This window comes from Chamaea fasciata, unplaced genomic scaffold, assembly GCF_029207755.1.
Source record: "Chamaea fasciata isolate MVZ Bird 193981 ecotype frontalis unplaced genomic scaffold, bChaFas1.0.hap1 SCAF_15, whole genome shotgun sequence".
Classification (NCBI taxonomy): domain Eukaryota; kingdom Metazoa; phylum Chordata; class Aves; order Passeriformes; family Sylviidae; genus Chamaea; species Chamaea fasciata.
This window is the reverse complement of record NW_027094100.1, coordinates 8,479,280-8,503,994: the sequence shown is the minus strand read 5'-3', so window position 1 is coordinate 8,503,994 and position 24,715 is coordinate 8,479,280. Positions and strand designations below refer to the sequence as shown.

Below are 24,715 nucleotides of genomic sequence, written 5' to 3'. Positions count from 1 at the left end.
ATCCATGTTAAATTCAGCTCAACTAACAAATCAAGAAACAACAATTATGTAACTCAAAACAGCAATGAAAATGCATTTTATTTACTTCCATTTCATGTTCTCAGCTATCACTTTTGGTGTAGGGGTTTTTAAAGGCATAAGGAGCAGCTAACAAGCTTCCACTGGCCTTAAGTGCTTTTGAAAAACCCCTTTAATATCCCAAATTAAAGCTAAAAATTTTTTTGTGAAAGGTTGAAGGCAAATCTCTCATTGATGTCATCAGGAAGATCTGTAATTGTTCCCTTAATGTACAGTTGCTCTTCCCATCTCCCCCAGTCATCTCCAAACTAAATGCAGTTCACTATTCCATACCACGCTGTGGGCTTCTACACTCAAATTCCTGCACATGTCGTGTTCATGGAACTTCTTTCAATATCAATGAGAGTTCAGTCCCCAGAATGACTGCAGAAAGCACAAGAATCTGGAAGTGTCCACAAACAATCTACAATGCAGATAGAAAAGTCTTGTTTTACATACGCTGGCAAAAACTAAACAGCTTTCTATCTAGCTCCTACTTGAAGAAGTTTGATATCACTGAAGCTACAAGACAAGCTAACCTCCAAAGCTTATGAAATTATATTAAAATTTATATTTTCTCTGAGGAAATACCCCGAAGTCCTATTATCTTCAGGTAAACAAGTCAGTATTCCGTCTTCAACTTGTGGAATATCCAGTGCTTGTAGGCATCAACTGTGACCACTGCCAGGCCTGCAAAACATTGATACAGAATACCAAAATAGTGCTTTACCCTCTCACCGCTCTGCAAGGCTGCCATCCCCCTCCCAGCACAGAGCCTCTGCTGCCACAGCACCCAAGACATTCGTTTGTAATGGAAGAAGGCTGGAATTGCCACTCCAGCACAGGAGTGCAGCTGCATCCACCCCCACCAGTGCTGCAGCTCAGGTACCAAACCTTTTTGTCATCCTCTTTGGAAATTCCCAGGCAAAGGCCCTTGGTTCTGCATGTACAAAGATCATCTATGCACGTGCAGCCAGTCAGGAAGGTTCAGGACATTGGGACTCACTGCTCACATGCAGTAGCTTCTCTGGACTCCTGCTGCTGCCACTCCCATCAGGAATGCTGGCAGGTAGGGATCCTGCTGCACACTGTTGCCACTTTGGCTATGAGGAACTAACCAGTAGGTCTCCAAGGCCTGTGGGTGGTACATCCACTCTCCCAAACCCTCATCATCATCACCAAAGGAGCAGAAAGCTGTGGAGAGCAGAGCTCCTGCGAGCAGAGCAGGGAATGGATCCCCCAGAAGGGCAGTCACTGGCACCTGAAGTCCTGCCTGGACCTCAGCTGAGATTGGTGCATTTGGCCTTTAGATTCTGAACACTGTACCTGCTTCCCTGCCCATGGCACAGAGTTGGACCTAGATGACCTTTAAAGACTGTTCCAAGCCCAGCCATTCTGTGATTATCAATCATATTACTCAGATCAACAGACTTCATTAGAGAAACTGTTGGGTTTTGTACTGATTACACAGAGTCTAAGAGGAAATCTGTTTGGAGACTTCCATCTGCCTTACACAAACATTTAGAAGAGGAGTTGTTAAATACAGAGCAGTCATGATCTTACTGCAGTGAGTTAAAAAGATGTGCTTTGCTCTGCAAATTCATGCCAGATCAGTTGATTATTTTCTCCTTCCATATGAAAATGTTTATGTGGGTCTTTTTGAATAGTTTGACTTTGTGAATAGCTCACGAAGACAAATTTTACTTCTAGGTAGTACTGGCAGTCTTGCTAAAAACTCAGTCATGATCTCAGCCTTTCACAAAGCTTAGGGCATTTTTCCCCCAGAAAACAGCTCTTCTTTTGTTTTCCCCTCTGGTTTGAAAGAATCTGAGACTGCTTTACAGCAATTCCAAAAAGCAGCTGAATGTTACCATTCTATGTCAGCAGCAATGAAGATGATTGACAGAGAGGCTGCTAATTCTTACAAAATGTAGGTTGGTCTGTGACTGAGCCACTGATTTTTCTTGATCACTAAAATACTCGGTGTAACTTCATAGATTCATCAACAGACATTCTGGGTAACACACTGAAGTTACTGATATTGGGGGAACCTGAAACTCAGACATTTTTTTTTTTTTTAGTTGACAAAAATTCCTTCCTCTAATTGACCTGCCTGTGACAGTACAGTGCTTTCCATGAGGTTAAACCACCCATGTCTGCTGCTGCCCAGGAGCAGAGGACACACAGCTTTCTTTAAGGCTTGTTCCATTTCAAACTGTAGCTAATGACCATCTTTCCAGTCACCACCAACATCCTCCCCCTTAACACACTGTAGCCCAATCAGTTTTGGAAGCAAAGTTCCCAAACTGAATCACAAGGGCACAAGAACTCACTTGAGACCCCTAAAAGGTTTTTTTCAGCCACAAAGCTCTGCAGGCAGGGCTGCCTTGCCATGAGACACAGCAAGTGCATTCTGTGACTGAGGCTGGAGCTGCTGCTGGCTGTGGTTGTGTCACTGCTGCTGCTCCAGGAGTGGTGATGCTGCACCCAGCTGTGAGCCAAAGCTTCTGGGGAGGGTGGATTTGGGGAAGAAGGGAATAAGGCAAAGAAACCCCCACGTGTGTAACTCTACAGCTTGACAGCTTGAGAGGAACCTTGCCAGAGCATGAACCCGATAATTTGGCCTGTTCTGATGGGAACAAATGAGATTAATTAAGAGTTTTGCAGCTCAGTCATGGCTTGGGCAGTGAGTTCAGGAATATTTCTTTGGAGTACAAAACAGGTGGCAGAGAAATCCTGATCTGACCCCAAACTGAAACTGTTCCCAAGTGTCAATTCATCAATATTTTAGTTTAGAAACATCATAATCAAGATATTGCCACATGCTTTGTTTTATTCCCATAGGGAGTTGCCTCTCCTGTATGCACTGCTTCTGACACTTCCTGTATATACAATGGTGATGAATTTATTTCTGTATGGATTTTTCTCCTGTGTATTTAAAATTGTTTCTTTTAATGGTAAGCGACTTTCTGATGTGTTTTCTTTTTAGGAAACCAATAGATAAAATATTTAGATTAGCTTTTGTCTTCTGTAATTTCATAGATTCAGCATTTGAAATCCTTAAGCAAACCAGCAAAACACATGGGAGGTTTCAGCAGTTAAGACATCCCCTGCAATGATGCAAAGTAATCCATGCAAAATGACACCTGTGGTTTTAAGACTGTTATAGTAACCACCACCCTGGGGAAAATTTTGATTTTGCACCCAGCAAAATACAGCAGGCTCTTGGGCAAGAAACCAAGAATTCACATGTTGTAATGCACATTAATTGATTAAAATACGTAGTAAAAATTAATTAAATGATTAAGATGCCAGAAAGTTTCCAGGTTTATCATAATGGTGAATGATTCCCCTGGCCTGTCAATGTAATATGTGCATTATAAAGGCGTTCCCTGGTCAGTGAATGCTGGTTCAATGCTGCCCTCTAGAGGAGACTATTTTTTTTAATCGAAGCAAATTTTATGTCGTGACAGTGTCTTAATTTACAGCACATATGGCTTTTTTGAGCAGATATTTGTAAAGCCAGGAGGGCACGGATAGAAACTTTAATTTTTTTTCCAAATCTGGTATTTCTTTCTTGGGAAATACCATTGTATTCTTATGTTTTTTCAGTCCCACTGTTGCCCAGATAATTTGCAGTGTTATGCAAATAACATCTACCTATAGTAGACTTCCTGACACATTTCTATTTTTAAAATTTTGAGCGTGGAAGCTCTGAATTATTTCCTTTGTAGGTAACAGACTTCTCTTTAAGATACGCAAAATGTTAATAACAACCAATGATATAAAAATCTAAATGTGCCCAAACCATTCCTCCTGGACAAATAGTGCAGGTGTGTGGCTGAATTCAGACCAGTGAGTTTGGTTCCAAGGTGCTCTAGCAGAGGAAGAATTGCCCTCAGCAGTGTCCAGGGGTGGAAAGAACCTCAGTATTGCTTTGTTTAATTTGCAACTCCTGGTTTTTACCTGTTCAGGACAGGCTGACGTGCTGAGCAGCACAGCCAGCCTTGCAGAGGTTTAACCAGAAGACTTTCAAGTGTGAAGTTACATATATGGATAATTTCAAAAGGGCTGTGACACTTTAACTTGCCAAGACAATCACTGTGGCACACACTGAGCCTGGCAACTTTACAGGACAGTGTTTATGTAAGCATATTTCTTGACTCTTTTGCAATAGTGTTTAATTTTTTTTTTTTTTTAAACAAAAAGGAGGGGGCAGAGAGAAACATCTGGTCACTCTAGTTAGTGCAGTCTCAGTGTCATTTACTGGAGTCACCTGCATTTTAACCATCTCCCTGGCACTGCACTGGACCTGGCCATAATTAGTTCAGTTTGAAATACTCCAGAGCTCCACTTGGGGGAACCTATTGCAGACAGAAGCAAATCAGTGAGTAAAAAATCCATTTCCTAAACTTTACTTTCCCTGGTGATTATTTATACTTTTAGTACTTTCACATCCCCAGGTGAACTACTGCAACTTTGCCATGTGCTCTTGTCCTATTAGATGGCACAACACAAGGAATATGTGACTGTTCTTTAACCTGCAGCTAAATTAAGTGCTGAAAATCTGTCACTTAGATATGAATGGAAGAAGGATTTAGTAGATTATATTACTGTATACTACTGTAGAGAGCCTGGGGGAAACCACAGGAAGGCTGGGAAACACGAGTTTTCCATGCATAAGAAGTGGAGTTATTGATAAGAGAGTGGCGTAAGAAATACATTAGTAATATTTGTGGTTTTCCGATGTCTTAGGACAAACAATTCCTGTTTTGTGAAGTTCTGCTAGAAGTTGACATAAGTGTGGTTTCATGAACAGTCAGCTCACTTCTGTGTCAGCTCACTTGTGTGGTTTCTTACATAACTTAGATATTAATGAACAGAAATTTAAAACACAGTGTCTGTAAATGACACTGATCTATCTGCTTCTTTTTATTATACTGTTAAACACTGTATTTGATAAATTCGTTTTACAGGAATTTATTAAGTGTAGGTGAGTGCTTATCAAACTTGTATTTCTGCAATTACATTAAAAAATTAAAGTCTGCTTTTGCAAAGCAAAAGCACTCATGATACCCACTGAATCTGTGAATTTAGCAGGAAAGGTCGTAAGCTGCCATCAGTGCAATCCAAGTTGTGTTTGCTGGTTTGTTTCATAAAGTGCATTTTTAGAAACAATTTCATAACAGCTTTTTGTGTTTCAATTTGGGTTTCCTTTTCTGCTATCTTAAAAACAATCAAAAATACTAAATATGAAGGATGTTCAGCACAAATACCACTGTCAAAACTGAAAGCCCCCTGCTTTGTTGCATTACGTGACTTTGGACATAGAAATAATACAAAACTGGTGCATACATTACATAGCATTTGAGAACCCGAACCTGCTGGTATCTTAGATCTGTATACAGTTTAGAAAAATACATGCAACGTGTGCCTTATCTGTCCATATTTGTTTTGGAATTATGCCAATAGAGCTTAATCCTCTACCACATTAAGCAAGTGTCCCTTATTTATGTGAGCAGTTGCATCACTCCAGGGAGGCTGTTCAGAGGAGAAAGGGCTGTTTGTGTGTTTGCAGTTTGCCAAAAATGAGTTTTGAATGTATTTACATGGTATTTTATACAAAGCTGGCTAAATCTCTGTATATCACCTTTGAAAAGAAATATATCGATATTAAAATTACAGAAAATGTACTTAGCATCTCCATTTGCAAACTTTTTGTGATTTTTTGATCATGTATGTGCCACAAAAAGTATTCTATTTACTCTTCTTTCGGGAACAACTACTTTAAAAATGAAGGCATTAATAACAGTATTTCTTATCCATTGTTTTAACATGTTAAAATGGTATTAATTAGTACTGCATCATGTATTTCTAGTTTAAAGCTGTAATGGACAATACATTACCTTGAGACCTAAAAACCCTTTTTTTTCTTGTGCTTTTTTTAATAAAAGCAAAAACTAGATTTTAAAAATGGTCTCTCTGTACAGATTACTTTTACAGTTGTGTGAATATGTATAATGAACTCTGCATTTGTAACCAAGAGTAAACTTTTCAAATTGTAAATGTTCAGGTTGTTATTATAAATAGCTAGTAAATATCTTAACCCGACAAGAGTTCAAATAAAGATTAACAGCCATTATTAATTTTTTCTCCGCTGTCTTTTGTTACTTAAAACCTGACCTTTGTGAAACAATGGAGTTAGACTAAGTTCAATCTATCTTTAAGTACAAAGCAATTTGGTTTTGCATTCTCCATGTTGCACAAAATTTAAACTGCACCTCTGTTTATCAAGTAATTGCAACTAGAGATAACTATTGGTTGCTCTATCTAGTAAGCAAAGTCTGCCAAGTGTAGTTTTAAAGTTATCTGTTCTGTTTTTCTAGTTTTAAGAGCTGTTTGGTAGCTTAAACCAAAAGAATGTGAATGAGTATTTGGAAGGGGAAAAAAAGTGTCACTTTCTAGAATCAAGCTGGACAAGTTGATGAACTTGATTATGGAATATACCACCTGCAGTGGCAGAACTCAATCCATCCCAGAACCTACTTTCCTGTTATCTTCCTATTTTTCTTCAGTAATTCCAGTCAAACGGGAATGGAAGAAAGATCATTCTAATCTGATTGACAGCATGCCCTCTTTTAATCCTAACTATTACCTGCTTTAGGATTGGCCCTAAAGGAGTCCCTCAGTCAGGTGTCTACTTATCTGCCACCAACCAAACACAGCACGTGTAAAAAGCTGGGTTTACTTCTGCTTAAACAATAAAGTACGTGGAAGAATTGTTTCAGTTCTACCACCCTGGCTACCGACTCAAATCATTTTCAGCTGCAAATGAGACTTCCTCGATGTGTATTTCAAGCGCTAGTGCTGTGCTAACGATCCAGAAGAGCCCGTTCCTCCCTCCCAGGTGAGTGGGGTGTGGGGCCGGATGCACCCGAGCAGTGTAAACCCCCGGGGTGTCTGGTTTAAGGGCGAGCTGCCAGCAGCCCCGCGGGGACCCAGCCCGTCCCCACGTGTCCCCGCTCCCGGCTGTGCAGAGCCCGCCCCGCCGGGGTAGCTCCGGGCAGGGAGCGCTCCGGTCCGCGCTGCCGCCCCTCCCCTCCCCTCCCCCGGCGGCCCGGCCCCCGCGGGAGGCGGCCGCTCCCTCCCTCCCTTTCCTCCCTCCCTCCCCTTCCTCCCTCCCCGCTCGTTCCTCTGCAGGCCGCCCGGGCCCCGCGGGCGGCTCGGCGGCCATGCGGGCGGCACAGCCGCGCTCCCGGCAGCAGACCCTGGCCCTGCGGCGGCAGCTCGTCGGGTGAGTGCTGCGGACCGGCGGGCGCGGGGCCGGGGCCGGGCGGGCACGGCCGCCCGACGTGGCCGGGAGCGGGGCCGAGCCCGCGGGCCCCGCCCGGCGGCAGCGCCATCGCGCCCGGGCTGGGAGCAGCGCCGGAGCGCCGCGCCCGCGCAGCCCCGTGCGCTGCTGTAATTAACAGGAACTAGTCTTTCCCACGGAGGGGGATTACGAAACTGCACTATGAACCCCGTATGATACCGAGCGCGCCCGTTTAGAGTCTTAAGGACTAAGAAAGCGTTTTCTGTGAGCCCGGCGGAGGCACGGCTGGGGCTGGGGGCCGTACTGGGCCAGCCGAGGTTCTGGCTCACCTACTATTATAGCCCATCTTTCAGGAAACTAGTTACGCAAAACCGTGATGAAGTAAGAACAAACGTCTGCTCTCTTTGACAGAATGAGGGACAAGACTCAGTTCTAAACTTCCTATTACCGGTGGTGTTTCAACCAACCTAAAGAAAGTCTTAATTCTGTAGACCATCAGAATGGCAACTCAACTCTTTTGTTTAACTGTAGGAATATTTTCATATCATATATATTCAAACCCAAGGCTACTTTTATGTGTCTTATAAATACAGAAGTTGGGCTGAAAGTAAATGCTGAAATTAGAATTATGCCAGTTACACATACCTGGAAAATGCTACACTGGCTGTTAAATCTTTTTCTAACTGATTTGCCCTGCCACTGGCAACAAAGACCCAGCCTCTGCAAGCACTTTCTTTTGAACAGTGAGGAGAAGCTTACAAAAACCCCCAACTGTTCTGCCAGCTCACACAGAAAGTATCAGGATACTTTGGGGAGGGATAATGAAGCACTTTATTATTTCACTAGGGTCCTTTGTCATCCATTTGACAAAGGCTTTGTATTTATCGTCAAATTATTTCTGTCTAAGTCGTCTCTTACTAAATGGAAGTATGGAAGTTTGGCACTGCCCTTCAGAGTGAAATCTCTGCAACTCCTACTTAGGCAGATGTGTTTCCATTTCTACTTGTTTGGCAATTCATTTAAAAAGTGAAACAAAACAAATCCACTTAAGTAAACCCAGCCTTATAAAATCACTCAAGTGTTCTACGCTATGGTTAGTGAAGCTGTAACAATCACCTGCAGCAAACTTCACCTGCAGCAAACTATCTGGAAAATCAGGACATTGGCAGGAATAGCAAGAACATAGTAAGAATGATAAAAAGAACGTAGCACAAGGTAAGACACTAAGGAACAAAGAAGGCAGACAGTACAGATGGTAAGGAATTGCAGTTGAGACAGGATGAAACTATAGAGGCAAGTCCTACTGCTGTGGGTAGATCCTAGACTAGGATTTTCAGGTTTGGAATGTGCTTTTTTCCTGTAAGTCTAAGAAAATTTGAGTACAAGGCCTTTGGTTTAGGGGCTAAAAGGAGGATGACTGTGCCAGCAAACAGGAGAAATGTCTTCTACCAGCAGGATAAACTAAACTCACTAAGATTTATTTTGCTTTCTGATGCTTATTATAGCTCTTCTTGCAAGCTGTTTTTTTCCAATGATCCAGTGAAGATCGTGAAAGCAAAAGGCCAGTATATGTATGATGAGAATGGGAGACAATACCTTGATTGCATAAACAATGTCGCCCACGGTAAGCTAAAGTCACGGTATTGGATGTTATTTGATGCTGTGTTTTTCTAAGCAGAACAAAAAACAGTCAGTGCTTTTACTATGGTTGCACTGTGCTGGAGGAGGGGGTGTTTAATTGGAAAAGGGGAAAGAAACTTTCTTGAGTGTGTAGTTTGGGGAATTACAGGTTTTTTTGAATTTGTGTGTGTGAATGTGCTTTCCAGACTTGCTTCCTCTCCTGTCTTCCTAGAAATGTGTCTAAAACATAGAGATTTCTTTCCATGGAAACTCAACTAAAGCACCTCACTGTAAAACTGTTTTTGTAAAAGTTACTTCTAAGTGTAAAATCACAGAACCACTGCTCAGTGTGGTGCCTTGTGTATAATAAAGTAAGTGATTGCTGCTTGCTTACAGGATTTGAAATCTCTCTAACCTAACCCCTACCAGTAATTCTTTTAGTAAAGGTTACCTGCACCATCCCAATCTCCTGAACCATGTAAATGCTTAAATGCAACCATCAAATCAGACACTATTTGTTTTAGCATATCATTACATATTACTAACTACAAACCTTAAATACCGTAGGAGGCAACTTCAGACTTTCTGAGGAGCACAAGAATGTTTTCACAAGATGTACCATTATTAAGGCCCTACTGATATTATCTCTGTACTATTAGAGAAATGTGTTAATGAATGAACACCATGGGTAATACATATGAAGGACTCTCAAACCACTCTCCACATTCTCTTCCAGTTGGGCACTGTCACCCTGATATAGTAAAGGCAGCTCATGAACAGAATCAATTGTTAAATACAAATTCTCGTTACCTTCATGACAACTTGGTTGATTATGCAGAGAGACTTTCAAAAACACTACCTGAGAAATTATGCATCTTCTATTTTTTGAATTCTGGGTAAGTTGAGTACATTAGAATTGATACTGGGGCTTTACTAGACAGACAAGTATGCACTTCCTTATCAACCACAATTTCAGTCTGGTGTGGATGAGCAGCTACTGACAAAAACATGGGCTGGGTTCTGCAAGCTCTCTACCTGGGAACTAAACTAGTGCTTTGTTTAAGAAGGGTTTTATTCTATTTGTAAGACCTTAGACCACAAAACAGTAATGTAAATAAGTATCTGCTGTATTAGTTTCTTGTCTGATTTGTCTTCTGACTTGACAGTTATTCTCGACATTAAATGTACCAATACACTGCTTCTTCTGGGGGGGTGGTGGGGGGCAAGGGGGCATATTCCTAATAAGCTTCATCTGGAAGAAAAAAAAAGCCAGATTGTTTCTGAGGTAGTTCCTGTACTCTGCATTTTTAAGACAGATTCTGTTTTGGTGAACAGTCCTCCCTAGTGAGCGCTGATTGCTAAGGAATTTGTGTATAACATTCATCGAGTTCTGTCTGTTCTCAGCAGTGCAAGAGAGGTTTGATTTCAAAGCTCAAGACCCCCACAATGAAACAATTACTGAATTTTTCTGTTGTAGATCTGAAGCCAATGACCTTGCCCTGAGATTAGCACGGCAGTACACAGAACATGAGGATGTCATCGTTTTAGACCAGTGAGTATATTGGCAATTTGGGGGTACAAGGCTGAGTTTTGGCCCACGGTCAGAGCCTTTCTGAAACCCTCCTGTAATAGAAAGGCTGTAACCAGGAAGCTGAGGGAAGTAATTTCTCCCTCTGTTCAGTATTTGCCAGCCCAAGAGCCGCGGTTGAGCTCTCCAGTACCTGACAGCTGTTGACACACTGGAAGGAGGCCAGCAGGGAATGCCATGATGGGAAGGGAGGCACGGCAGTGAGAGCTACTGGGTTTGTTCAGCTGCAGGAGACAGCCAGATAGATCTCACTGCCACTAAAACTGTCTCATAGGAAGGAGCCAAAAAGATGGGAGCCAAGTGTGGAGATGTATGGTGACAGGAAAAAAGACTTCAGATATAAGTTCAATCCTGAGGAATTTTGATGAGATATAGAAAAAAAGTCTTTTGCCATGAAAGGGGTCAAATATTAGAACAGGATGCCTACAGTCACTGCAAAATCCATTGCTGGAGGATATTCAGAAATAGGCCCTTCCTGTTATTCTGCAATCTTGTGATACTGCTCAGGTGTTCCCTGCTGTGATTCCAGTCACTGGTGCAGGCAAACCAGTGCTAAGTCCTGTCCCTCTGCATCCCTTATATATATAAAAAAAATCCAAATAGGACTAAGCTTAGTGATATAAAAGAAATTGCAGAGCTGTTCTCAGCTTAAGTTACTGAATTTCTACTAGGTGATAGGAGCTGGCTACTCTTTACTATTTGGAATGCTAATAGTATAGAACTCTTGATACTGAGAAAATTACTGTTTAGTTCTGCCAATTGTTTTTTAAGTGCTTACCATGGACATCTGACATCTTTGATTGACATAAGCCCATATAAATTCAGAAATCTAGAAGGACAAAAGGAATGGGTCCACGTGGTATGTACTTCAGCCTACACCTATCAATTACTTGTCAATTAGGTGAAGTTGTTTTTATGATATATTGAATATAGGATACTGTTCCTTTGCACAGGCTCCTGTTCCAGACACATACAGAGGACTCTACAGAGAAGACCATGAAAATTCAGTAACAGCCTATGCTGATGAAGTAAAAAATATTATTGAGCATGCACATAAGAGAGGCAGAAAGGTAAAATATCATCTCCTTAACTGTTTGTCTTGTCTTAGAAATGCATGTGCCTGATTGTCAGTGCAATTCAGAGTTACTAAAGCTAAGTGGTATGGACTTGTCAGAAAGAAAAGATCACATTAATAATCAAAAACCATCTAAGGACAAAGAGTTTACTCCACAATTTTCTGTATTATGTTCAAACATTATATGCTGTGTTTCAGATTGCTGCATTTTTTGCTGAATCTCTACCAAGTGTGGGTGGTCAAATCATTCCCCCAGCAGGTTATTTTCAGAAGGTTGCAGAGTAAGTCATCATTCATTATCTTTTCTCACTTAACATATTTGATAAATAGATAATTTCTCTGCCTGCTGTAGCATAGAGCTTGATAGGTAGGAAATTACCTAAGCTTTCATGTTAGAATGTGAACTTCGTATATGGCTAAGACCTGCTAATAAACACAGTATAAAATATCGGTTTGTACACATTTGTTTCTGCAAAGTTTGCAAAGTAAACTTTCTGCATGTTCCTGAACAGTAAATGCTGTGTTCTCTTTCCTTTTAAGAGACAATCAAATCTGTTATGTTACAGGCACGTGCACAAGGCAGGAGGTGTATTTATTGCTGATGAAATTCAAGTTGGCTTTGGCAGGGTTGGCAAGCACTTTTGGGCATTCCAGCTTCAGGGAGAAGATTTTATACCTGATATTGTCACTATGGGGAAACCAATGGGAAATGGGCACCCACTTGCTTGTGTAGCAACAACAAAAGAAATTGCAGAAGCATTTGCGGCCACAGGAGTAGAGTATTTTAATACAGTAAGTAAAAAGTTGCCTACTTCTGTAAAGGAGTGTAAGGACTAAAATTAGATACTTATGCTGTGATTTTATTAGTTTTTACCACACGGTAGCTAAAGACAAATTGTGTTTCTGTACTATTTTCTGTGTTTCTAGTCTGTGACTCTTATATATTGGCTCAATCTGATAAAAGTGATAGTATGCTCCTCCTATCACTGAGGCTACACTTTCTGACATGACTGCATCTTTTTTCTTCCCTTTCTATGGCTCTGTGTGTTCCTTGCTTGGGCTCAGTTTGGTGGGAACCCTGTTTCATGTGCCATTGGATTAGCTGTGTTAGATGTGATTGAGAAGGAACACCTTCAGGCTCATGCCACAGAGGTAGGCAACTTCTTGATGAAGATACTCAAGGAGCAGCAAATCAAGCATCCCATCATTGGTGATGTCAGGTATCAGTGCCTTATTTACATTTTCAGCTGCTTGCTGTTTGGTTCAGTCAGTCCCAACAACTCAATCCAATAGGTGTTGTTTTAAAAAATTATTAAATTTTGTGTTTCCAGCAAAACTAAAGAGCATCCTGTGCAATTAAATAAAACAAACTTGAGCTTACCAGAAATATATGAATACTCTGCCACTCTGAACTGTTTTATCCATTTATTAGCTGCTAAAGGAATTCACTTTCTGGTTTGAACTCAAAGTTCAAATGCACAGGGTACAGAAGTGATGAACTAGATGGAAAACATGCTTAAGATCCTGTCCTGTGCTGTCAGTGTGAACAGACAGAAGTCTATTACTATGTTCCTCAGAAAAGCAAAACCTCTCCTAGCAGTAGTCAAAACATCAGGTAATTCTCATGCAGTAAAGGTCTGGTCTTAAAAAAATGCTTTTTAGTTCACTTGTACTTCCTTCCTCTGACGCAGACTGTTTTTATTTCTTTTACAGAGGTTGTGGCTTATTCATTGGAGTGGATTTAATCAAGGACCAAGCAAAAAGGACTCCAGCCACAGCAGAAGCAGAGGATTTAATAACAAGGTACATGGGACAACCATGGAGGTCCTCAATATGGGAGGCAAGCACACAATTAAAGACTACCGTTACCACTCAGGAGTTGCTAAAGTAAAACCAACTGGCCAAAACTAACCAGTCAGTGTAGAAAGGCACTGTGGGACAGGCAGCAGGCCGGTGTTTAGAAGTTTTTCTGAACTACATGCAGCGGTAAATGTAATTCTTTGTTACTGTTCTTTCCAGACTTAAGGAAAAATACATTCTACTGAGTACAGATGGGCCAGGAAGAAATGTGCTGAAATTCAAGCCCCCGATGTGTTTTAATATGGAAGATGCAAAATTTGTTGTGGATACAATTGACAAAATACTAACAGGTAAAAAATTATCAAACCCTTCAAAAATGGAGGGTGGTTTCTGAACTTTCTTGAAGACAATGCTGAGCTGCTGAGCCTTATGTTCAGCAGTGCTAAAATTGAGCCCAAATGGTAAATGCTGAGCACACAGCCTTCCCCTTCTCAGTTATTCTGTGCTGAAATTCTCTAACAAAACTACTTCCTCTACAGATGCATGTGCCTTTTAAAATAGCTTTGCTCTGGCTAAGGTTTGAGTGTTTAGCTTGTCTGAACAAGAACAACTTGTAAAAGATGTTCACGTGTTCCTGAAAGCCATAATCAGCATACTTTTGCCACTTAGCTTTTTATACAACTTCTACACACTTAGCATTAAGAAAGTTAGTGTAAAAAAAAGTCACTTAAGTCATGATTTGTCTAACTTGTTATTTATTCTCTCACCAGATATGGAAAAAGAATGTCTGAACCATTAGAAAACACGTATTTGTTCTACCTGAGCAGGTATTTACCTACAGTCACCCAGTACTGTTTAAAAGCCAAGGTTCCTAAACATAACTTCACAAGCACAGTCAGAAATAAAGCTTCCTCAGAGATGATTTTACTTCAAGTTTACAGGAATTTCTGGGAATCTCCAAGCACAGACCACACTTGTGTCCATCCAGCATTCACAACTACCTTCCATTAGTCTGACACTCCCAACAATACTGTGTGCATCACTTGTCTGTAAGCTAGGGCCAACATGTCCCAGACATGACTGTCTCTAGGGCATGCAAATGACTGCACAGCCACACAAACACAGCTTTCTGCTTGCTGCTCAGTGACTTCAGGCTCCAGCCAGAAGCTGGTCCAGCTGCATGACCACTTCTCAGCAGATCTCCTCTAGAGTGTCATTTCAGGTTCACAGCTGGTTTCTCATCCTTCAGGATCCATTTACCCCTAGACTCAAAAGTTTGTGGGTATCAGAGTAAGATTGGTCTTGTTAGGTCTTCAAAGCCTTGTTACGTCTTCATCTGTTGAGGTCCCTCAATAGGTTGCCAAGAGAACATCTGACTGCAACTCAGTCTGCTGCACACTCATGAGCACAGTCTACTCACAGTTAACACCTTGGTAACAACAAACACCCTTGGGTACACTTAGTTACTTCTTCAAACTACTCTTGACTAAGAGACAACCACGTGTTCAGCAGAACTCTGGATAGCTGGGCAGGAATGCACCTAAATGTGATTGTTGGGAGCAGTGTCATCATTAGTGGCCTCAGCCACCAGGAGATCCACAGTGATGTGGCCCTGAGCTAAGGAGAAATATGTTTTTAGTTCAGTGTAATATTAGTATAGCAGGCACAAGAAAAATGTGTTAATATTTTATTTAGCAAGTTAATGGAAAGACATACAACTGTTTATACTACTTATTCTTAGGAACAGAAAGATTACTTAGCAGTGCCAGTGCAAATTAGAGGCCTAATGACTTAATGTGCTTGTCTATAATCTAAACTAAGCAAGAAAAATGCCTTTATTTTCTACAGGAAACCAAGAATGCAAAAAGCCTCTTACTAAGTACAGTACTAGTAAGACACTTACATATAATGTAAGCGAAAATGATGCAATTAAGTAATTTCTCTTAATGATACTTTTACAAAAAAACCCATAACATTATTTTCTTTCCATAGGTTTTAAACAATGCTCAAGATCTACTACTAAGAAACATTATTCTACTATAATAATGCACATTTAATCTTCATCCTAGCATGTCTTAGACCAGATAAGTCACCTTTGATTCTTCTGTTTTCAGTAAAAGGTCTAGGAGAAATAAATTTTACAAGAGCTTGTCTCAACTCTGGCAGTGTGGAATTGGCTTTTATTTAAAACAGCATATCTAAAATTGATTATAAAGAAGGATCTTTCTAGTGGCCACTACAAAATGCATTTTCTAAATTTACACACTTTGAGGTTATGCCTTTTTCAAATTAGGATGAGCCAATGGGTGTTCTGATATTTTTAAGTCTTCAGCTACCGATGCAAACACTATTCCAGGTGCCAGTACACCCAGTCCTTCCCAGGCTACTCTGACCAGTGTCAGAACAAGGTCCCTAAGCAATATTCAAAAAACACTCTCAGCCACCAGGTTAAGTCAAAAACTTCAGTTCCAAACTCCTAACATCAAACACACAAGTGACAGACACTGAGGGCTAGGGCTCCCAAACCACTTCTTACAAACACAGCCTGTCCTTGAGAAATATCCAAGTAGGATTGGTAAACTAGGAGTAGATTACAACCATAAGCAACAACCTTGTGTACAAAGCCTGTACTTTCACCAGGCAGTTCTTTGTATCACAAACTTCTCATGCAAAGAAGAAAAGGGAAAAACCAGCTCTGCATTTAAGTACCAGTATCCTCAGTTTCTGCCTAAGGCCACATCACCTGGTAAGAAAGCATTACCTGAGCACTTACAAAAACCACCACAACAACACCAGCCGACAAACTCTTGCTGGGACACAACCAGCCACAAGGACTGCAGCACAATGGTCCTGGTTCCATGCAATTTCCCACTGGAGGGCCAAGTGTTTGCTAGAAAAATATTCTGCTACCCCTTATTTCACAGAAAAAATAGTTGAAGTATTTCAATTTTAAATCTTGAGACAGTAATACTTTTAAATACCATACTCATTTGTTTCAGTGATCTGCTGGTTTTTTATCTGCAAGTAAGTTGGGCTGGAGGTTACATGGTCCAGCTGTAAAGTTGTCAATTGTAGAATTTAAAATCTGATTCTTTTTAATACTCAAGACTTCCACTTAACACCAGAAGAGTTTTACAAACTTCTAAATTTAAAAGCAAGTTTTTCTTTTCAAGGACAGCCAGCAGGGAGCAGCAGATTATAGTCCATGCAGAAAAAGCAGCATCCCTTGTTAAAAAAAAAAAAAAAAAATTGAAAGGTCACTAGTAATGTGTTTGTTTCTTGTCTTAGTTACTTGGTTTGATTCCACTTCTGGGTGTTACTTGTTTAAACAATATGTTACAAGGAAAAAAACTGCCATATTTTAGCTTTAAAAGGAGATCAAAAATCAAACTGATCACGGCAACAAAGATTAGAAGTTTACTTTGTGCTGTGGAGCTTGCTACTTACATTCTGCAACGAGACAGGCAAATCGCATGACAGTTACCAACTTAAAACAGCAGTAAACTAACAGTAAAGTCAAAAAAGGAGAGTGTTTCTAGCTGGTCACTCATCTCTAGAGAAAGAGATGTTTTTTCCACCCACAACTGCAGCGGAAGTTCTTTTAGCCTTTTCTGTTATACAAAAAGACTGCAAAAATTCAGACTTTGCATTGGTAATTTCATGTCTGTGCAACCTCCCTTTCAAGGCAGGTATATACATCCTATTAACAACTTGCAGACAAGTCTCAGACTCAAGACAGTGAAATATGAAGTAAGTGCAGCCAGCTTCTTGCACACCTCTTGGCTCCCTCCTGCAATGCTGTCCAGGCTCTCAAGCCCTACCTGAAACCTACAGCTGTGGCTCCTCCTAGCAGAGCCCAAAGCAGACACCACTGCAGTTACTCTGAGCTTCTGCTTGCCTAGAGCATGAGCCACCACCTCACCAGCACAGCCCCACCACAGCTGGGGCTTCTCACCTGAGCTCTCCTCCACAACCTCCAGGCAGAAGTGACAGCACATTTTAGTTGCCACTTAACTGCAAGCGAGCACAACTACCAACACAGCCTTCTAGTTTTAAGATTAAAAACATTTAAGCACAACTCTCAATCTATCAAGGTACTGCCATGAACTAAGTTCTGGGAACAGGATACTGGTGATTTACTAACACATGAGCTGAAGAATGGCACAAGACACTAGATTACGCCTTTTTTATTTCAAAAGCTAGGATAGCTTCAATATCCATGTCATGGTGAATCAGAACACATGTAAAATACCTTACAATACATTAGATTCCAAAAAGGTACCAAAAAGTACAGTAAAATTAACACTTCCATTACAGGAAATGTATGACACAAAAACAATACAAAATAAAAAGGTGGAAAGTGACACTGGTTCCCTAAGATGCATCTCATTCTGTACAATGTACAATTCTGTACAATGAGTAATGCAGAGTCCATAGTTAACTCCAAGAGGCAGTCCCTAGATGCAGAGCTGCAGCTTAAGCAGACCCTCAAAATCAGTTTCAGTTTAACCTATTAATAAAATCATTAATTAATATCTTCAGCAAGGCTGAAATTTACACACCACACTGTCTAGACAACTAGTTATTGGTAAGTATTAAACATGTAAAACATTTCCAGGGAGCTCTTCCAAGTAAGATGCACATTTAACAGGCCATAGAAATTTATTGTAAAGTTAAATTTGGTACAGAACTGAAGTATCCATCTACAGCATTGTATACAAAACCTATGCAGTCATTTTCCAAAAGAGACCATGCCACTGCATACCTGAATAAGTTTGATCAATATGGCTTGTAGTTATTCTGATGACCACCACGTCTTGGTGTCTTCCCGTAATTTGCACTGCCTTGACCTATGAACAAGAGAACAAATGCATTAAACTGCTAATTAGTTATGCTTGCTTATACCCAATACAGTTCTCTTTACTTACTGTAATCATAGCCTGGTCCATATCCATAATACCCATATCCTGAATAATCATAGCCTCCATAGCCACCATAACCTTGCTGATAGCCGTATCCTTGATTCCCATAACCCTGGTTCCAGTAATTGCCATAACCTTGATTCCAATTTTGACTTTGAGCTATAGAAGGGAAAACCATCCACAAAATCCCATTTTAGTACACACAACTTATTTAGAATGTGTCCATACTAAAGTAGTGTGTGTGGTACTTACCGCCGCCTCTTCCACCTCTGCCTCTTCCTCCATAGCTACCTCTTCCTCCACCACTACTGAACTGTTGCTGCTGGTACACTTCTTTTGGCTGTGCTACCTTAATCTCACACTGCAAATAAAAAACAAGGAAAAGTATGTAAAGTGTCTCAGAGCAGCACTGCTCAACCTGGAGAAGCACTGCTCAACCTGAACACCTGGAGAAGCCAGAGGTTCCTCTGGAGGCAAAGGAGGTGTACGTGCTGTGCTCCTGGTGAGGAGAGCAGCACTAGTGCATATCCAGGGGCACCTGATTTATTGTGCCATGTGGGCAAAGGTAAGTCCCTGTCAGCCTTTCCAAGGGGCCACTGCTTTCAGGGATTTTATCCTGTCTGCTCCCTACCATCAGTTTCACCATGGAAGAGGTGCTGAGGCCACCTCTCCTGTAGGAGCCACAAGGCTGCCCTCTCCCCTGGCACAACCTCCAGGACAAGGCTGTTGCTATCAGACTGCTTCACCTGACCTGCACTGAGTGAACAAGGTTCTGAGACATACACCTGAATGAGTTTTCCTGGCAGCCATTGTACACCCTACACACTGTGCATGTGGATGGACTGTACCATACCCCTACCAATGCCTGAAATCACCATTTATCAAATACTAACAGGTAAAAACCAACCAGGACTGACATTTCCAAGGCAGGTTCCCAGGCTGCAATTCAAGCTGTCAGCCAACCACCAGGTTCCTGGATTTGTGAATTAAAGCTACTGCTGCTGCAAAAGGAGTAACAGCCCCTGAGCCAGACTGGCTGAAGTTCTTCACCATAGGACCCTTAAGCTGATCTGCTTTTTATTATCTACGGCTACAACACAAAAACAAGTCATAGGTATGATAAATTTCTCAGCTCTCTTGGAATTTAGGCATTCATCTCTCCTGAAAACAAAGTTCACTGCTAATTAGTGATTTTCCCACTGCATTAGGTTTGCTAAACTTTGTTCGGTATTGGGTGAAGACCAGTCTTAATACAATCCAAGTCAGTGTCAGACAGTACAGCCAAGTTTAACAGGGCTCTGAAGTTACATGGTCAGCACTGGCCTCAGAGCAAGGGAACAGGGACACCTTGAGCCAGGACACATCATTTGCCTCCAGTCTTTCTTAATTTCTTGTTCCATGAGCCTCTCTCCATTAGCTGTTCCCACAGATGAGCAGTGTGGTTAGAGCATCTCCCACCACCCTTACAGCAGTTCCCACAGCCAGCTGACCAGGCACAAGATCCAGAAGCGTACATTCGCTCCCTGGATCCCTGCAGTGGGTTTACATGACAAGGTTTTGGTACCAGGGGGGCTGCAGGAAGAGGCTTCAGAGAGAAAAAAGGAGAAGCTGCCCCCCAGCAGACAGAGCTAGTTTCAGCCAGATGCTTGCAAAGCTAAGCATCTTCAAGGCTTTCATTTATGCAAGTGCTTACGCTGAAAATAGGCATCTACCTGTTGGAATGGCTTCCACTGCTACACAAGCCAATTTCTCCACATACATTTAATAAATACAAGTAAGTATTTTATCTACAAAAGGCCCTAAAATACAGCAATGAAAGCCACAGGTACTGTCAAAGAGCCTTGGTGGCCTCTATGACAGAACTTATGGCAAAACAATGCTGTGGTAAACTTCAACTGTCCTTATTGTAAATTTGGTCCTTTGACACAAGAGGTCTACAAAAGCCTTTTCAGATTATAGACGCAGAGGTATTATCCCTGGAAAAAGAGTTACAAGTCAAAGTTTCTACCTTGCTTCCACTGACGTTATGGAATTTCTTCTCCAAAACCTTCTTCACTGGATCCTCTTCCTTGAACGTGATGAACACAAACCCCCTCCTTTTGTTGGTCTTTGGATCCATTGGCAGTTCAATTGCTTCAATCTGAAGATGCAAAATACTATTTTCAGACTCATGTTTTAGATGAGCAGTTAAATGCACAGAAACTGGGACAGCAAAACTAAATTTTCTCTCTATGCTTATTAGGCAACACCAAAGTTGCAAGCCTTTCTATGCTAACACTGCCTTTCAGATCAGAGATTTCCATTTTACAGCTCTTCAAATTGATTTTAAAATCAGCTAAAATGCTTTGAGTTAAAGACAAGGGTATCTAGCAATGAAAGCACCTAGTGCAGTAAGTGCTACCTTTGCTCTCAAGTTGGGAAACTTCTGGATGTTACAGAAGGCTTGATACATCTCAAGTTAACTTACTTGAAACTTGCAGATTATTAATAAACTAAACAGCAACTGGGGACTATACCTTCAGAATTTAGTAAGATACCATTACACACCTCTCCAAACTCTCCAAAGTATTCCCTGATTTTCTCTTCTGTGGCTTCTGGGTTTAGTCCACCAACAAATATTTTCTTCACTGGATCTTTTTTCATTGCCATGGCCTTCTTGGGATCAATTAGTCGTCCATCTAGTCTATGTTCTTTCTGCTCCAGAACCTAAAAGACAGTTTGATATGATTAACTCAAGCTGAAAAGTTTTCCCCAGAAGTTAAAGATCTAAAATATGAAGCTTAAATTCACCTTTTCAACACTCCCAGGTTCTTTGAAGAGAATAAATCCAAAGCCTCTGGATCTTCCTGTGTTAGGGTCCATCTTTATCGTACAGTCGGTCACCTCACCAAATTTGGTGAAGTAATCTTTCAAGTCTTTTTTGCTTGTATCCCAACTGAGGCCACCAACAAACATCTTCCTGAAATTTCAAGTAGAGATGAGCTATTCAGTTTCAGGAAGCACGAGAGAAAAGCACGTGCAGTAAGATGCTTAGTGGTACACACCTCAGCAGCATTGTCAGAACAGGACCAACTGTTCCAAGTGCAACACCTGCAACTTGTCAAAAGCTGCTGATATTACAGGAGTGCACAAGGGTGGGCTTCTCCCTCCTCTTTTTGAGGGAATGACACAATGTACCCTGGCATTTATTAGAGGATATAAGAAATAGTAAGAATAGCCTGAAGAATTCCTTGCCAGTAACGTATGTTCTTTAATATTCTATAATTTGCATGAAAGCAGTATTGATTATAAAGCACTGCAAATTCAGTTTTTGCAAAGAACTTAGGATCATTCCTACTACTTTGAAAGGCATTCAGCAAAAAAGGCATCAAAAGCAAAGTATTTGAGCTCTCTTCGGTTTTGGTTAAACAGCTGTAAAAATTTTAGTCCAGGTATCTGTGACCTCCAATAACAGTCACATACAACAGACAGGACTTTGGACCTGCCCTAACTACTATGTTGTGCACTTCTTCCTGCTTAGTTACTGACTCTAGCTGTCCTCATCAGTACTACAGGAGTCTCTCCATTCTTAGTCTTTAATTCCAAACAGGCAGATACTGTTCTTCTCTGCCCACTTTCCCACACAAAATACCCTCTGAAGGAGGATATCTAGCTCAAAGAACTAAATTCGATGCACAATACAGACGTGAACTTAACAAGACGTGAACTTAACAAACAGAACAGTGATAGCAGGCAATAAGGCATTTTTCAAATGCTCCACTTCAAACGAAAACATTAATAACATGGCTGCATTTTCTATTTTCATAGTTTCCAAGGTAACAAACTAAGCTTTTAAAAGCATTGGAGCCTTTTTATCTAACTATAGACTGAAGCAGTATAAGTTGTCATTACTCTTGTTTGGAGGCAACCTAGATTGTCACTAGAAGGTAGCAGCACTTCACAAATTTAACTGTGTTTTAAATAAAATTGGCTTTTAGTGTTTATGTGTAACTTTGCCATAATCAGCATCTGTTTATGTACAAGAGGCAATGGGGGGGAGGGGGAACCTTACACGAGTTTTGTCCTTTTTTCTTAAACTGAGTGAAACCATACCCTTTATGGGCTGAAGTCAAGCTTTTTCAGCAGACCAAGCTGTGTGGTCTTGGTGAGTGCAGCAGGAAGCACCGGGTGCAAGCAAAGCCTGTGCTTCCTGCAGCCATTACAGCAGAGCCTTGGAGGAACAGCCTCACAAAGTTTATTAAGCCTTCCAACAGCAGCTCAAAGAAAGGGGCTTGGGGAACTTCTTCTCATCCCAACAGCTGACTGTGCCTGCTCTAACCTGTACACACTGACAGTGGCTTTCCCTGTCATCACTGCCCACACTTACAGAACAATCAAGAGATTGGAAGATGACAGGAATTTGTCTGGAGGCAGCTTTGGCTGCTCTATGGCATTGGGTCGGAGCTGTGGCATTGGCACATGCTGAACTCACCTCTTACCACAGCTGTATGTGTTACACTTTGCAATTTGCAGTGCTTTGTTCTGGAACTGGAAAAACTGATACCTAATTTAAATAACACAATATTTAAAACTTTTGAACCTTTGAAAAACTGAAACAAAAATCCTGGTATTTGGCTTTGCCTTCAGAGGACACAAACTGGACAACTACACTCGTAACAGTCATTTTTCCCTCCTGAGTGTATTAGTGCAGCTAAATTGAAGCTTATTTTAGCTCCTAATAAAACACTGTAAAATCAGTGCTTGGACAGCACTACATTTTTCACATCGGTCAATCCCTCTAAATAACTGCTTCTCTTAAGTTGTTTCATTTCATACCGATTTGGGGCTGGAGCTTGTCACCTCCTGTTTATGGAAGAAAAAGACTATCACCCTTTTTTTCAGCACAGAGTACTAGAAACAATAAATAAAAATTCACACATAGCTAAAAGGCCTGGTTCTCAATCCTTCTAGTGTCTGCAGAAAGTACATCCGGCCCCAGCTTGTGCAAGTGTTACTCGTTCCTTTATAGTCAAAAATCTATTACACTGGCTTCAGCTCTCTGTTTAACCTGAGGGATCTGACCCTCCGGTTCAGAGCTCAGCGGCAACAAAGGGAGTTCCAATTAAATACATGGGGTAGCCTGAATAACAAAGACCTGCTTGAGAAATAGCCAGGTAATCCTCATGTCAACTACGTGTATTTATGAACAGACCAACTACGACAGGAAAGAAATTCTACTTGTATACACACGGATTCCACTGCCAAAGCACAGCCAAACTACACTGACTACTCCAGAAATCCCTTGCAAGACTTAAGGCATTTTCTGACAATGCTGCAAAGTAGCACACCAAAATCGCTCTTACCGATTTAAACACACCGCGCACGGTCTCAATTGTGCAGATTTTCCCTTTAGTTCCCTTAAAAAATACTTAGCTTACCCCCCCTCCCGTCTTTCAAGGCCAGGATTATTTCTTATGCGCTTTACACAAAACACATTCCCATTTACATTGACGCCCGTGGCGATGAGCCATGCGATCCCCACAAAGTTTCAACCAGCTCCCCTCCCCCAACAGAAAGCAACTCCTTCCATCCGCCCCTTTCGCTAAGGAGGTAAAGGATGAGGAAAACGCGGGAGAGGTAAATCCCCTTCCATTTTACAGCGTGAGACGGCAACAGCCCCGCTCGGCGCCCCTCCCCCAGCCGCCACATGGCGCCAACAAAAGGCAGCGCCAGAACAAAGGAAGCGCTGGTGCTGCAGGGCCCCGGCTCGGCGGGGCCGCTCCCGCCGCCCTCCCCGCCGGGCCCAGCGGGGCCGGGGGCGCTGCCGCCGCAGGGCCGCGCCGGGCCCGGCGCTCCGCACATGGCGCCCGGCCTTACCCCGCGTCCTCCTCGTTCTTGCTGGCGTTGATCTGGTCGCCCTCGGCCCCATTCTGGCTGGCGGCCGTGCCCGCCGTTCCCGCCGCTGGGCTGGCTCCCGCCGCCGCGGCTGCTCCCGCTGCTCCCGCCGCTCCCGCCGCCGCCGGAGCCGCGCCGGTCTCGGCCTGCTGCTCCCCGGCGCTCTCGGCCGCTTCGTGCCCGTTCTGGGTGGCGCCGGCCGCCAGCTGCTGCTCCGCTTCCGACATGGTGCCCCGTCCGCAGAGGGAGAGGGACGAGAGGCGCCTGCGAAAGACGAGCGCGGGTCAGCGCGGCGGCTCCTCCCCGGCCGGGCCGGTCTGATCCGGTCCGCTCACACCCCTCCCCCTTCCCGCCGCCGCCATCCCGCTGGTACTCACTTTTAAAATCCGCTCCCGACAAAACCCGGGCCGACCGAAGTCTAATTAAAACCACGCCGGCGCTGGTGCTGGAGCCGATCCCGCTCCCCG

The 24,715-nt window shown here is 42.2% G+C and overlaps 2 protein-coding genes across 7 annotated transcripts; one reads left to right on the top strand and one right to left on the bottom strand.

The window, feature by feature from the left end:
- Positions 1-60: 60 nt before the first annotated feature.
- Positions 61-24,715, bottom strand: HNRNPAB (heterogeneous nuclear ribonucleoprotein A/B). Of its 4 annotated transcripts, none has more exons than XM_066196870.1 (9): positions 24,626-24,715; positions 24,231-24,512; positions 21,165-21,333; positions 20,922-21,080; positions 20,383-20,514; positions 18,627-18,735; positions 18,381-18,533; positions 18,218-18,302; positions 61-747 (listed from the first exon to the last, which is right to left on the bottom strand). In XM_066196870.1, exons 2-8 carry the CDS (start codon positions 24,473-24,475, stop codon positions 18,232-18,234), a joined length of 1,038 nt encoding a protein of 345 aa, XP_066052967.1. In that variant the 5' UTR covers positions 24,476-24,512; positions 24,626-24,715; the 3' UTR covers positions 61-747; positions 18,218-18,231. The 4 variants fall into 4 exon arrangements, with proteins under 4 accessions (XP_066052967.1, XP_066052969.1, XP_066052970.1 ...); XM_066196872.1 differs by having other exon boundaries at positions 61-481; XM_066196871.1 differs by lacking the exon at positions 61-747 and adding an exon at positions 17,624-17,962.
- On the top strand, positions 7,234-17,590 carry PHYKPL (5-phosphohydroxy-L-lysine phospho-lyase). Of its 3 annotated transcripts, none has more exons than XM_066196866.1 (13): positions 7,234-7,351; positions 8,875-8,993; positions 9,726-9,885; positions 10,467-10,541; positions 11,328-11,436; positions 11,531-11,647; positions 11,851-11,933; positions 12,219-12,444; positions 12,718-12,872; positions 13,366-13,455; positions 13,672-13,802; positions 14,223-14,279; positions 15,445-17,590. In XM_066196866.1, the coding sequence occupies exons 1-12, from the start codon at positions 7,290-7,292 to the stop codon at positions 14,249-14,251; spliced, it is 1,356 nt and encodes a 451-aa protein (XP_066052963.1). In that variant the 5' UTR covers positions 7,234-7,289; the 3' UTR covers positions 14,252-14,279; positions 15,445-17,590. The 3 variants fall into 3 exon arrangements, with proteins under 3 accessions (XP_066052963.1, XP_066052965.1, XP_066052964.1); XM_066196867.1 differs by having other exon boundaries at positions 7,235-7,351; positions 11,349-11,436; XM_066196868.1 differs by lacking the exons at positions 14,223-14,279; positions 15,445-17,590 and having other exon boundaries at positions 12,718-12,804; positions 13,672-13,758.